This window comes from Sceloporus occidentalis, unplaced genomic scaffold (genome assembly GCF_023333645.1).
Source record: "Sceloporus occidentalis isolate IW3139 unplaced genomic scaffold, rSceOcc1.0.p SCAF_63, whole genome shotgun sequence".
NCBI lineage: Eukaryota > Metazoa > Chordata > Lepidosauria > Squamata > Phrynosomatidae > Sceloporus > Sceloporus occidentalis.
Window position 1 is genome coordinate 3575410 of NW_028317043.1, and position 15645 is coordinate 3591054.

General features: G+C 39.7%; 1 protein-coding gene across 2 annotated transcripts; it reads right to left on the minus strand.

Annotated features, from left to right (window-relative positions):
* Positions 1-1317: 1317 nt before the first annotated feature.
* Positions 1318-14730, minus strand: LOC149287197 (ras-related protein Rab-18-like). 2 transcript variants are annotated; one of them, XM_089493167.1, is made up of 7 exons: positions 14663-14730; positions 11258-11313; positions 9972-10033; positions 7429-7501; positions 6741-6859; positions 2631-2697; positions 1318-1487 (listed from the first exon to the last, which is right to left on the minus strand). In XM_089493167.1, exons 1-7 carry the CDS (start codon positions 14728-14730, stop codon positions 1318-1320), a joined length of 615 nt encoding a protein of 204 aa, XP_089349293.1. The 2 variants fall into 2 exon arrangements, with proteins under 2 accessions (XP_089349293.1, XP_089349294.1); XM_089493168.1 differs by lacking the exons at positions 6741-6859; positions 7429-7501.
* Positions 14731-15645: the final 915 nt, after the last annotated feature.

A 15645-nucleotide genomic window follows, 5' to 3' on the forward strand; every position in this document is an offset into this window, starting at 1 on the left:
TTTGCAGTGGTAGTTTGTGAATATTGTTGTATTAGAACACTTTTACAGACAATACTACACCGTGCCAGGGCAAAATGGAATGTCTGAAGAATAATGCACTGCGAACCTCTTAAACATAGTCAAGTGTTGGCTATTTCTATTTGGCAAGAAAAGCGCCGCTAGAAACTGTTTTCAGTTTTAATTTATAAAAATGAACACGTGGATATCTAAAGCCTTTGAAATGGGAGTTCTACCAACCAGATACAAAAAAAAAAAATTGGACTGTATAGCGGATTTCAGAACAAGATAATCGTTAACCTATTTAAGATTTACTGGCAATGTAACAAGCGCCAGGCAGCACAATAAACTGCACACTAAAAACCAGAAAGCAAAGAGCTAAAAAGCTGGAAATATTAGAAATAAGATCTTTATGTATCCACCGAATTAAAGTTTAGAATTTCATAAGTCAGAATTGGGCACGTACTTCAATCTGTTCCATAACCCTTACATGCCAATCAAGTGAGTATTATGTGGGTCATTGTATTGGGGCTCACTTGTGTATCCTACATTTACCATATATAAATTGTATATTTGAGAGCAAGACGGGACTTTAGTCACACAACACAACATACTTTGGTGGTGAGAAAAATGGACATGAAAACCTTTTCTGTCATATTTCATAAATCAGTATGGACCTAATAGAATATGGTAAGTTTTCTTAGGCATTATCACCCATGTCAACAAAGCCCAGGAGGCATCTTCTGTAGCTTCTCTGTGTCACACACAAGATATGATAAGAAAAATGGCCATATGTAGCCATACATGATTACATATTATGTACCCAGACACACACACAATCGGCTAAACAGGCAGGAAGAATGTGCTTTCAGGAGAAATGACTTCTATAAAGGAGAAACAAAACATGCGCTAATCTATCAGACCATAATGTAGGTATACTGAATAGGCATGCTTTCTTCTGCTACCAGAGACGGGTCTCCAGTAATCTGTGCGGTGCTACAGGGCAACAGACAAGACCTTAAACCAGATAAGACACTGTATTTTAAATGGTATGAAAGTGATATTTTGCACACAGACCAGTGTTATGATTAAATATATTAAAAAGTATAACATTGACAGATGGCATCGTAGTATATAGTCAGTTTCATGCTAATGACTTGTTCTGCTTGGAAAGATGTTAACTGTATTCTACAAGTATCTGTTCTCATGATACAAACAAATACATGTAAGTTGAAAGGTCCCTAGATTAGCAGTAAATGATTTTTATATACAGAAAACCTCTATCATTATATGATTAAATAAGGAAAAAGTACATCTATTTTATAGCATTGAGCAGTATCCACCACAAGCTCCTCGGCCAACTTCTTCGTTGGACAGTTTAACGCCTCTGTTGTGCGATTCGCTTTCCCACAGTCCGGGAGTCTGTATAATCTTTTCAACGAGTTCCTCAAAGGCACACTGGACGCCGTCTCGTGTCTTTGCACTCGCCTCTGCAATAAGAAACCACCCCGTAAATAAATTAGCCGGTAGCAACCAAATAATTCCAGTGATGGTCTGCATCATAATTGCAAAAATATAGAATTGCGGGACTCAAAAGCTAAAAACACTGCATATATACACATGAAACACATCCCATTAACACATACCAGAAAGCTTGGTTAGATTTGTATCAATTCTTGGTGTAGCCGACACAGAAACGATACAAATGTGTGGATCACAGAAATGTGTGGTCCCTATTGTTATGAAGAGCCTGATGCAGGTAGGAAAACTGCATTTTCTAGGTTTCGCGTAAACCAAAACAGCTATGGAATCAGCCAATCATTCATGAATTTCATATCTTTATCGTCCACCTTAATACCCCATGTTAAGTGTATATTAAAGTTATATATGAGAAGAAAAGCAGCATTCAAACTCAGTAGAGATTACCCGGCAATGTGTTCGCACATTGTGGATTAAACTTGTGGATAGTGGATCAAATATAAGCGCCTCTTTCCTTTCCACACATAGGGTACACCATACAATGCCCCAGACAACTAAGCACCATTTTGCTATAGATGGTCTATGGTTCGTTCCGGATGGTGGAACCACTAAATTAAAAGTTGCTGCCAGCACAGTTAAGAAACTTATTGTCTATACTGAAAACATTACAAGACTGGAAAGAATAAAAGATGAAGCCCATAGAAAATGCATCCAACACAAAAAAAAAACAAACCTCAGCTTCAGCCAGAACAACTTAAGGGCAAGACACAGATTTGGGAGGAAATGATTATAGATCTGGAGCAGGTGAAGCTACAATGTGTCAAAACTATTTTTTACACAGATAAAGGTCTCTGAAAAAACTGCTAATAGCATTTACTAGATAAGCATTAAACGTCAAGAACAATGAATACCATATTGTTTCCTTCTTCATATGTGGCAGGAGAAAGTTAAAGCCTTACCGGGTCACATCGTGGCTTCAAAAGTTTGTAACAGGAAAGAAAATATGTTTTGAATAAAAAAAATAAAATACAAAGCTTCGGCTGTGTGTAGATTGGAACCCCCGGGAGAAACACATTTTAACTTATTGGAAACAATATTTCAAAGGGAAATGGGAGTGAAATCTCACTACACATAAGTGAAACATTTCAGTTTACCTATGAATAGCATAGAATGTTTTCTGGCAAACTTCAGGCCTTCATTTCGGTCGACTTCTCGATTTTCCTTAAAAAAAAATAAAATATAAAAATATTTAACTGGATCCTCATATATATATATTTTTAGCGGACAGAGGCGAGGAAGTATATTCACCCATATGTGTTTTGCCAACGTTGATTGAAATTAGGTGTTCAGTTCAGAAGGACTAGACCATCACCCAAAGTTGATGGACGCACAGTGTGCCCGCAGACTCGGGCAGCTGTTTATTTTCCATCAGCAGTGTCTGAGGTGTAGGTGCCCTACTGTGACAGTTCAGCATGTCCCAATGGTCTCAAGGAAGCATGCCGATATTTTTAGTAATCACGCAGAGTCAAGGTGATACCTTACTTATGTAGTTACTAGGCGCCATCATATTCACATACAAAAAAAAATAGCGCAAATATTTACATATTTCCTTACAATTTCCCTGAAACAGTACATATATGACGGGTCGCGTGAGTTTTTTTGTTGTTGTTTTTAGTGTCATTGAACATTCTAAGTCTCATTATGCACTGTAAAGATAATTCATCGTGGATGTGAACTACAATCATTAATTCCAGTACTAATTTTATTAAATTGTCAAACAAAATCTTAGCTGACGCAGAGGCACAGAGACGCTGCGATATCTATGCAGGTCTGTGAGCAGGGGCGTAACTAGACGCCTCAGGGCCCGGGTGCGAGAATCTGTTAAGGGCCCCCCCACCCCCCCCCAAAAAACATGATTTTTACCCAACAATTTTTTTTTCAACTAATTCAACAAATTCAATTTACATATTGAATCGTATCTGTAAAAAAATCAAAGAAAAAGGGGCGCATGTACAAAGGGCATAATCCAGGGGTGTCCAAGTTTTTTCTGCAGTGGGCCACTTCATCAGAATTGTATGCGTGCGCGGGCCGCACTCATTTTTCACTGTGACAAAAAATATGTCCTTTAATAAAATATGCAGATTAAAATAAAGTAAAATGACACAAAACCTTTACTCTTCCTCTCACTGATTTCTGGGCCTTGAAAGTTTTGCGACTACAAATTCAGGATTCCCTAGATTTATTCTAGGGATGAACTAAAATGAAAATTCTGGACCAAAACATTCAGGGTTCACTTAGCCAAAACCGAAAATGACCCCCACCTTTAAAAATACTAATAAAAACCTCACATGTTTAATAAAAGTAGGTAACACACAATTGGACAAAATTAGCAATATGACTTGGCATGATAGGAGTGTGATTGCTAACAGCAATCACACTCCTATCATACCCAGGCAACAAGTAAATGCTGGTACCTAGGCATGATGGGACTGTGCTCGCTGTGATTGCTGTTAGCAATCGCACTCCTATCATGCCAAGTCAGCCAATACACGCTGGTACAGGATGGCTGTAAGTGATGTGCAGACCCCATACTGCTGGCAGCATCAATACACAAGGGGGGCAGCTAGCCAGGTTTCAGCATGTACTGGCTGACTTGGCATGATAGGAGTGTGATTGCTAACAGCAATCACAGTCCCATCATGCCTAGGTTCCAGCACTTACACATCCATCCAGTAAATGCTGGAACCTAGGCGTTATGGGACTGTGATTGCTGTTAGCAATCACACTCCTATCATGCCAAGTCAGCCAGTACATGCTGGTACAGGGTGGCTGTAAGTGCAGACCCCATACTGCTGGCAGCATCACTACACAAGGGGGCAGCTGGCCAGGTTTCAGCATGTACTGGCTGACTTGGCATGATAGGAGTGTGATTGCTGACAGCAATCACAGTCCCATCATGCCTAGGTTCCAGCACTTACACATCCATGCTATCACACACATCACACACACACACACACTCATTTATTCATATAATCATTAATTCACAGATTCATTCCCTCAATCACACACACTCATTCAAACACCCTCCCCACCCCCTTACCTGCACTGCATCTCCCTTCGATGCCGCTCACAGACTTCAGCAGGGGGCGCGGCCTCCCTCTGCCTTCTCTGCTAAAGCACAGAGGAAGTAGGATGTCACGTGAACTCCGCTTCCTCTGTGCTGTCCAGAAGACCCTCCCACAAGTAAGTAGCAGGGCTTGAGGTGCGGCTCGTGTAAGATCGGTTGCCCTGGCTGCCGATCTTACGCGGGCCGCACCTCGAGGCCCCATGTTGGACGCCCCTGCCTTATTTAAAAAAAAAAAAAAAAAAAAAACTTAAAAAAGATTTCGGGCGGCCCCTTGGCTTGGGCCCCCCTGCCGCCGGGGCCCGGTCGCAGTCGCGACCCCTGCGACCCCGGTAGATCCGCCACTGTCTGTGAGGACCTGCATAGAGATCACAGTGTGATCGGTGCAGGGGGATCGCGGGGAGGTGAGTGAGAAACCATGTCTCTCACTCCCCCTCCCGTCCTGAAAGAGAAAAGCATATTTAAAAAATAATATTAAATAAATCATTAAAATAATCTAAATACAAAAAAAAATTATGTGAGCTGTGATGTCATTGTGACATCACGGGCATGTTCAGGAGGTCCCTAGGAGGACCTCTAACCATTTCTGTGTAAAAATAATATATAAAAAAAAAATGTAAAAAAATTAAAATAAAAAAAGATATATAAAAAAAGATAATAAAAAAAATTATTAAAAAACCTTACTTCCCATTGCCCTAGCATAACATCTAGCCAGTATAACCCTCCTGCCCCCGTTCACAACCCCCAAACCCGTTAAGCCATAGGCATAAAAATTATACAAAATTGTACACCTTATAGTATGCTCCCTGGTGCTGGGAAAGTCTGGAAAATCTATATAAATTAGGTATTTCTGAAATCAGGACACCTGAATTGATAAACTTGGAGGGGATTTTCCATCACTTTACCTAATTTTGTGAGGATTCAGAGGGAAAATGTAAAAAAATTAGTTTATTTTTCTAATCTTCGCTAGTTTTTACTAAATTTATCATTCTAAATTTTCAGCTAATCATCCAACTATGGCAGGGCTTAACAAATTTGTTGTGAATCTAGGCGCCAGCTAAAAAAGTTAGGAGCCAGGATTTTTTTTTTTTTTAAACAAACAGTTGGTTAGGAGTGATCTGATCATCATCAGCCCACTTACTAAACTCACAGCATTTGACCTGGAAGCACCCTGGACTTCCAGGTCAGTGCTGCTTTTTTTATTATTATTATTAATTTATTTATTTTTTAACTCTTTCAATGCTGATGTTCCATTGGAGCACAGCATTGACTGATATTTAGTCCCCACAAGCTTTTGGGGACAAATGTTAACCCCTGCAATGCCACGAATGTATCATACACAATTGTGGCATTGAAGTGGCTCTCATGGAGCGATTGGGCAGCAGGGGAGGGTTGGGGCTGGTCTCCACACTCATGTGGAGACCGAAGAACCCTCTCCCCTGTCCCTGAAGCTGCCTGTGGCAGCTGGGATGAAATTGCTGGTCTATAGACCAGCCATTGCAGGGGGAGTCTCTGATGACTGCTGTAGGCTTCCATGCCTACAGGAGTCATCAAAGGGCTTGTGGGGGCTCGTTTTTGCTGTTGCTGGTCTGCCTGCAGCAGAGCCCCTTGCAAAACGGGAATTAACCCCTAAATGCCGCGATCGCGGCATTAAAGGGGTTAACGCTGCATTGTCGCTCTCATGGAGTGATCAAGCAGCAGGGGGGTGTTGTGTCAGGTCAACCCAATCAACAGACAACCCCCTTCCCTGAACTGCAACCATGTTTTCAGCCTACAGGATCACTCCATGGGAGTGATCTCAGGCTTGGGGGCGGGCTCGGAGTGGCTGTGCTGTCTGCCCAGACTCCTGGGCAATTTTTTGTAGATGTAAGAGGCTGACAAACACCTAGGCGCCAGGACAAAATTCTCTGTCGCCATGGCGACCTGGCGTCTGGCGTCTGGGATTTGTCGAGCCCTGAACTATGGTATCAAACAAAAGCTCTATCTCTCCTTGAAAAAACAATATATAGTTTATATGGGCACACTATTCACAGGAAAAGAGAATCATCGCTAAACTGACATACCCCAAAAATGGCAAAATTGCTCTGGGGTTTGAGGTACCAAAAACCCCTGGGATTGAAGGGGTTAAGATGCCTCTCACCTTGTCTATCTTGTTTCCAACCAGCATCTTCACAATGTCATTCCTTGTGCAATAGGTCTCCAGCTCATTTAACCAGTTGTCTAATTTTACAAAAGTATCTCGTCGTGTCACATCGTAAACTGAAAAAAAAAAAAAAAAAAAGCCAACGGTTACAGAAAACTGTTTTGATATCACAGCAACCTATATTGATTTCATTGTGATCATTGTCCTATACCCATAAGCTAGGTACTATGCACTTTATAGTCACTAAACTGGAGAATTGGATGTTAAACTGGTAAGAGCCACATCACCCAGAACAGCTTAAGTATATAATTTACTGCCAATATATTGCTAAAAGTATATAAAAAAAAAACAAAAAAAAAACCCACTTTGGGTTTATCCATGCATTCGAGTTTAGAACGTATGTTTGAGATAACTTTGAACCTGATTTGCCTCCTAAATATTGTTTTGTCTAGCATTCATTCTTTTGGTCAATTAGTTATGTTGATTATATTTATTGATCAAACAATTAAATATTATTAGTAAATATTTCTGATAAAAAGTAGAAAAGAATAGTTAATTCACAAATTAACTATTAAAAAAACAAAATAGCATTTAATGCAAAAGTTGTTAATTTTTTTTTTTTGTTTTTTTTTTACATGTGACATTCATGGGGAAAAAAACTTTGAAAAACAAATAATTCTCTTACCCAATATAACGCCTTGTGCACCTCTGTAATAGCTGGGAGTTAGAGTTCGGAAACGCTCCTGTCCAGCAGTGTCCTATACAGCAATTGAAAAATACAGTTAGAGTTCCTCAAAAAGTGTTATAACCAAATTCTTAATTAATAAGTAGAAAATGGAGCTTCGCAAAGTACTTGAGCGCCACCTACTGGACGACACAAACTTCTCAGCTTTGCTATGAAACTTAAAAAAAAAACAAAACAAAAAAAACATCCGAAACATTATGCAAGCACTATTAACCAAGTTACAGGCAAAAAAAATAAAATTAGGCAATCCAACCAATGGTATTTGGGTCAAACAGTGTATTAAGCAAGAGGAAGTCACAGATGTCACAATTAAAGCTAGACGTACAACAGGGTTGGGATATATTCAAGAACTAATCCGACAATCAAAACAAACCTAAGAACTCTCTGTCCAACCTAAAGTAGCGCATCAGCTTCTCTTGGAGCAAGACCATATACCTACAGGTGAAATGTCAAAGTGTAACCTGCAAGGACTATTCTACAGGCACCTACCTGGCCAAGGAACTTTACTGAGATGGTGGCAGATAATTGGAACAGATTCCCAGGAGAAGTGATAGACGTTAACACAGTAAGGGAATTTAAGCATGCATGGGATAGATTCAGGATCTATATATGCCATATGCCTAAAATGAAACCAACGACTGATTAAGGTCGGAGTCTTTACATCAGACGGCCAAATGGGTCTTATTTGCTGTCAAGTTCAATGTAGGCCTGTGGTTCTCATGCTCTAATCAAGGGCTGTTGTCAGCAAAGGAGCAGAGGAATAACGCACACTAGAATAATAATTATAATAAAAACACCCAAATTCCCACAGCGCTACACCGAACCAACAAACAGATCAGTATGAGGTTCTACTGAATATTCTTTTTTTTCCCTTTGGAGACCGGTTTACACAAGTCCCTTTTTGTTTTTCAGGCATTGAGCGGTCTCTAAAAAGTGTATAAAACCTGGTCCTTCTGTCTTCAGTTGTTCTCATGCAGCCAAGGTATCTATGGCTCAGATCCTTGGCACGGAAAAGGTGCTCTTTACTGGGGGGTGCTCTCTTGTAGCCGGTAAGCAGTACACACTTTGGTGCGGAAGAGAAGTGCCTACTTGCATACAATTTGTCTGAGTTGTCACGCACTACACTAAAGGGACAGTCTGCAGCAAAGTTGGGTTGTCCATTCTTAAAGAAACAAGAAAACTGTGCATTTATTTGAAAAGGCATATGTGTGTGTGTGTGTGTGTGTGTGTGTGTATGTATGTATATATATATATATATATATATATATATATATATATATATACACACACATACATACACACTTTTTTTTTAAGCTATACTCTTGAGGAAGTTATTCTGCAAACCTTTTTAAAATGAGGTTTGCTCAATTGTTTTCTTGCCACTTTAATAGTGAAGTCAGTAAGTTGAACCTGGGAAACCCAGCTGATAAAGTTATGAATTATTCACTAAGTACTCACTGGAAGTGATTTATTAACAATATATACACTTTGCTTTTTTTAATTGTTTTATTTTTACCAAAAAAAAGGAAAAATACATGGCAGGTATTAAATGTAACAAAAAAAGGTAACAAATTAATAAAAGCTGTCCCTAAAATAAACAGAAATGATGCTCTGCACACATATTAATCACAAAATGTAAAATTCAAAATGATGAGATATTACTTGTACATCATTAGTGCTACGATTTAATCTTATTGACTAAATGCCTAATTTATTATGGACATCTTGTAATTAATATATATTGATACAGTGATGACACTTGTCCTGTTTTCTTTGAACATTAGCAAAAATAGCAAGGTAATCATGCAAAGCGATATAATTATATGACTGATCGTTTTTCACTCTACTCTGCAAGCAACCCTTCAAAAAAAAAAATAAAAAAAATTTGTAAGTGGCATTTGTTTAAGCATTCCATTTTATATGTAAAAAAGGGTAACATTTGGTTAAGGTTACACGCCCAAATTATGTCTTCACTATCACAAGGATGGACAAATATTTACCGAACACTGAGATGGGCAGCATGTAGGACTTCAGCTGCTGTTAAATAGCAACTACAAACATTTGGCTGAAGGGCAATTACAGTAAAACCACAAGCACACTAATGGCAATTATTACCGTGAACAAGAACCTTCTCCACTTCACATACAAAGAGGCAAATTTTGCACCACGACTCACCGTTTAGTGAACAGAGCCTAAGGTGAGAAGTAGGCTTAGCTACTAATTACAGCTCCAAACAACTCCTGTGATACATGGTAGTAACTTAAAGAAAATGGTTTGTCTGGCTGAGTATCATGGGAGTTGTATTTTCATAAAACATGGAAAGCTACTTGTTGGGTAACCTTGTAGCCTGAATCCAGGTTTATGTCACAAGCAGCCAGTTACAAATTGGATGCTGGGTAGCACAATACAGACACCCCAGATTATATTCTACTATTAAATTAGGATATGGCATTTGGATATACTTTTTTTTTTTTTATACTTACCCATATAGCAAGTTTTGCTTTATTGCCATCAACAGAGATGGTTTTCACCTTGAAGTCAACACCTACAGAGGAAAAAAAAAAAAAAAAAAAAAGGGATTAAAATCTATAAAACTCCTGCCCCACAAATGTTTCTTCATTATTATAGCCACCATTTTTATTATTATGATGGGTGGGATGCTCTCAGTGTCATAAGGTTAGATACATTAACGGTTTATATGTTTTCCGTGACTATGATCTCCAGGAATTGGAGTTCTTAAGAGATTAGGTTACATTAAAAAGTACATGATGTTCCGACTCACAACGTGTATCCCGTGTCTTCAGAACACATGTGGTTCAGTACATGTTGACTTTGGTGACTGACAAATGGAGTCTATTATATTGCGATTATCCTTCTACCCTCCAAAGGTTATTTATTATCTGATGTGTCATATTGCATAATGCATCAGCTGTGACAAAAAATAGCATTTTAGTACTTGTTACTAAAAGATTTTTTTTCTCGGAAATCAGCATGTGATCTTTCTGTAATAAGCCTTACAGAATTCTGGAGGCAATTAAACCTTTTACAGAGAAACTGTCACAACAGAGACAAAACCATAACTTATTCCAGCATGGAAAGCCTTCTATCGCTCGTTTTGTTTGAGTAACTTTCCACTTTTACGATATTCAAGCATTTTTCTGCTCTGACACCTAACTAAAGGCAAAGCAGGGAATGTCACGCAAATGTGCCAGAGAAGACCGTGTGCCACGCAGGTGAGAAGTTGGGACATGTTTCTTGGACTCCGTATCATCCTGCGCACGATAGTTTGATAATAACTTGAGAGGAACTGCGCAAATGTATAGGAGGGGGCGAGGGAGCAACTTAAAAACAGGTACTGTAGCACGACAGCAACTACACAGCACACCGGAAAATAACTGCGGAAGACTTATTTGCTTAAGAGTTAAGCAAAAAGGAAGAAACATATGACTAATGTACTGCAAATAGGTATTAAAAATGGGCATCATCTGGGGCATGAGTCACCCTTTAACAAGCAGGTCTGGTATTGTTATACTGCATCCATACGCAACAATCAAATTAAAAGCCATCTCCTCTCCTCCTCCTGTGCTTTGACAAGCGTTTTGGCACCATTGGGATTACTATGTGTGAGGTCACCCACATGATCTAAAATAGAACACAATCTCCATACTAACAAGATAGCTTTTTATACAAACCGGCCTCCGACATGAGCTAAAATTGTAATACATAATATCAAAAATGCATTTGCAATAAAAGGATCACAAGAACTCACCAATTGTAGCTGCAAGTTCTGGGTCAAACGTATCATCTGTGAACCTTAGCAGAAGGCTGAAAAATATTTACAGAAGGGGTTAGGAAAAAAAAAGGTGAGTGAACATATTTTTAGAATAATCCAGCAAAGGTCTTCTGCTCCCAGTGCCTTCTGCCCTAGCACCTGGATTCTGGATAGAACCAAACTATGGCCTCCCTGTAGTAAGGTAACCTTCTGAATAAACTCGAATGTCAGAACACAGAACAGAGAGGGGCCAAACAGCTCATCAGGCCGTTTAACCGTATAACTGAGTTTAACATAAACTTAACAGTTATTTAATAAAAGGAACAGACAAGTAAGGATATTTATATAAAAAATATCTTACAATTACTACTCTCCAACTAAGAACGAAAGCCAGCTTGGTATTTTTAGAAAGAAGAAAAAATATATATATTTTCAAGATGTCACTGAAGCCTAAAATCATACGCTATTCAAAAAAACGACAATACGCTAACAAACATAACGCAACGAAAAGCACACTAGGACCCGAGCTTCTCCTGAAAGGTAAACTTACAGTATTGACATTTCCAAGCCATATTTTTAACTATGCTTGTTAAAGGTCCTTGGTAAAATGTCCTATTCTAGAATCAAGGAGAAACATAAAAGAAATTCATCTAGACATAAGTGTTGTTTGGACAGGTCAAGCCGCAGGTTGATGCCATACAAGACATTCAAACTAGTATATATAATGTCTTGTTACAGTCTCAGTCTATAAAGTGTGAAAAAAATTGCAAGCTGAGAAGGGGCTACTGGACTGTGTTGTGCAAATGGTTAGGGGCTGCAGGATAGTGTTTTGTGCAAGGAGCAGGAAAATAAGGAGGGACAATGACAATATATAGAGTCATTGTTACCAGGCTCCTAGGATTTGTGAAGCAGACACTTGAATCATCTATTCAAAAGAAAATGCTAACATATCCTATCACAAATGCAGGCTTCACAATTTAAATAGTAATAACACATAGTAATTATACAAATAAGATTTAGTAGCGCTATAATTTACTAAAGAGTGGGTGTGGGCTGTTTTTCTAACTGGATAAAAATACTGGCTCAGTTTATTTTTACAGTATTTTACAGGTTAGTATTAACAAAAGCTTGTTTTTTTGTTTTTGTTTTGTTTTTTGCTGATTTGGCTCCAATACACCTCCTCCAACTTGGAGTCTGCCATTGTCAGGGATAGTAAAGTCCCTCCTCCGTGCACTCTTATTAGTCAAAGTGCCCATCGAGGTGATTAAAACCAAGCCATTCCACTATTTACCACAGGCAGTACGATAAGGAGTCAAGGTGTCTGCCTGGTAGATTAGGCTTAAATAACAGACCTAGTTTGAAAATGTGTTACTAGTAAAAATAAATAAGTAAAAAACATGGAGAGAGCACGCCTTTAACTTGTGTTAGTTTAAAAGCTGAAGTCATGAGTAAGCTTCAGATACAATCTCCAACAACACAATGTAATAAGACCATTGCAACATCACCTCCAACACTGAGCCGTTCTATATTTAGAACAAACTTTGAGATCCGTCCATTCTTTCAGCTGACATTTAGAACTTCATTCCAATAACCCCTAAGCAGCAGATGTATCTTGATACTAGGACATAATTAAGGTGATTAAGAGGTAACAAATAAGCTAATACATAAAAATAAAAGAAGTGACTTGCTTCTAGTATCCTGTTAAGGCAATAAAGCGTAAGGAGCACTCACTCCAGTCCTACATTCATATCAAAGGTGAGACCAGTCTTACTGGGGACTTGTCATATTTTTATATCCTTTTCATACTGTCCTTTGGTTGATAGGAAAATGTATTTCATATTTACTGCAAAAAGTTGCCTAAACAGCAAGTTCATGATTTCATTCCTTGTTTCACTCTGCTCCAGGAATACTAACCTTTAAATGTAAAAGAATGAAAACTAAGCATAAAACATTTGAGTTGTGTTGCTTTTTTCACTCATCCTCAATCACACTCTCATGCTCTTTCACACACACTCTCTCTGAATGTCTCCCTAAATTCTTCGCCGACTATAAACACCTGGACATGGCCTCCTGGTGAACTTCCACAAAAGGGCGGAGCCTACTGGTAACCCTCTCCCTCGATTGGTGGAATGGGGGAGAGGCTGCTCCCATTGCTCTGAGATAGATTTGCGGACAAAGAGAGGTGCGGATACGCTTCTCTTTCTCAGCCAATCAGTCTTCATTATTCTGGTCTGCCAGTGAACATCTGGCACACCCTCTCCCTGATCCTCCAATCGAAGGAGAGGGGGTTCCCAAAGACGCCTCCCTTTTGCGAAAGTTCTGTTTTCTGTATTTTGTGATCTTAAAGTGTCATTACTATACCGCTCTCATTAATTCTTCCATATGATTTAACCCACTGCCGCTGGAGCTATGTTGTGTGTCGATGCGGCGCAGTAACAGAACGTTATGTGTGTGTGTGCGTGCTTGCGCTTAAAATCTGGTATTAAATGCAACAATCTGGAGTTAGTAATGGTCTTAGGAATTGCTAGATCTCGTCTTCTCTTAGCACTTCTATGAATATGTCTGTCTGATAGGAAGAAATCATAGCATTACGTAAGTGAGCGCTACAGAGAAATTAACAAAGGAATGTAAAACCGTATTACAAGAGTCCGCCACAGTCAGTCATGCCACCCTGTGATTCTACAGCCACGGAAAACACTGGGGTGTGTGTAAAATTACTCAGATGAATACAGGACCTTTTCATATGGCTGCTACCTTTACAGCGACTCACCATTCCAGCGGGTATGCTGTGTACATACACAGGGGCCACAGTTCCTAACATGTGACTTCTGACAAACTGTGACTTTATCAAAGTATCATTGCTCACAGATTATATATAATTATATACACACACACACACACATACACAGTACTGCCACATCAGCATAGATGAGGCTGTAAAGAAACAGAAAAAAATGAAAACACGGCGCTTCCACCTACTCCCCTAAGTCACTATGAACACTATAATATTAACTACTAAGTGTCTGAGTGACAAAGAATGCTGTCAGGGTTCTGACAGAAATAGAAACATATCAGCGTTAACATAATAGAATAGGGTTGGGCAAATGCGTCTCACGGCTGGAGGGATTCACATAAGCAAAGCACCAGGCAGCCCCACCTGAGTTGAGGATTTTAGGAGTGAGAATCCAACAGCAGCTGGAGAGCACAGAGGGGAAGGCACCGGGATGGACGGGTTATTAATGTGACTCGAACGAGCTGTAAGACCGTGACGGCCCACACCTGGTCCTGACAACAGTATGCAAAACAGCATACGTTACAGTGGAGCACTGTTACTAGGCCCAAACCAACCAGAACGCGCCCTGACGAGCCCCGCCAGCTGACCGCGTACTGTCACCTCCTCACCTGGACTTGCCCACCCCGCTTTCCCCTATGATCAGGATCTTTAAGGTGGTCAGGATATCTTCCTCCATCCTTCAGCCGCCACTCCGGCTCTGCGCAGTCAAACACTGCGCGTTCTCGCGACCCTTCACCCTACGCGTCCCCGGCTCGAAGATGTCTGGAGTGTCAAAACAGCACACAGCGCGCACCCGCAGGACTGTCTTCCGGCTTCTTCCTTTACGTGCGCGCTCCCGATGTACGTAGTCAACGCCGCTTACTTTGTCCGCGTTAACAAAGCGTGTGTTTGAGTTTGAGAAGAAGCAAAGACTTCCGGTAGCACAGCAACCGCTACAACAGCACATTCCCATTAGATGGCGCTTGAGCTCTATGCACCAGAGCCCCGAATTAAAGCCCCGCAGTATAGTACCAGTTGCCATGCATATTTACCAGTAGTTCTTAACTTCTTAAGGACCGGGCTCCTTTTTTCTTTTTGTACCCTGTGGGACCGAGGCTGTTTTAACCCCTTAAGGACCAGGCTGTGTTTTACCTATTGTACCATTGGGACCGAGGCTGTTTTAATACTTTTGCGGTGTTCGTGTTTAGATGTAATTTTCTCTTCACTCATTTAGTGAACCCACACAAATTATATGTTGTTTTTTTCAGGACAAGAAGGGCTTTCTTCAGATACCATTGTTTTAATCATATTATCTAATTTCCCATAAAAAAAATAATAAAATATGATGAAAAATGTAAAAAAAAAAACACATTTTCTGACTTTTACCCCAAAAATCTTTTACTCATCCAAAAAAGCTAATGAAAAAACCTACTAAATATATTCTACTATTTGTCCTGAGTTTAGAAATACCCAATGTTTTTATGTTTTTTTGCTTTTTTCTGCACGTTATGGAGCATTAAGTACAGGTAGCATTTTGCTATTTCAAAACCATTTTTTCCAAATCTGGTAATTCTTCCCCCCATGTGCCATTTCGGGTATCTTTGAAGCCAGC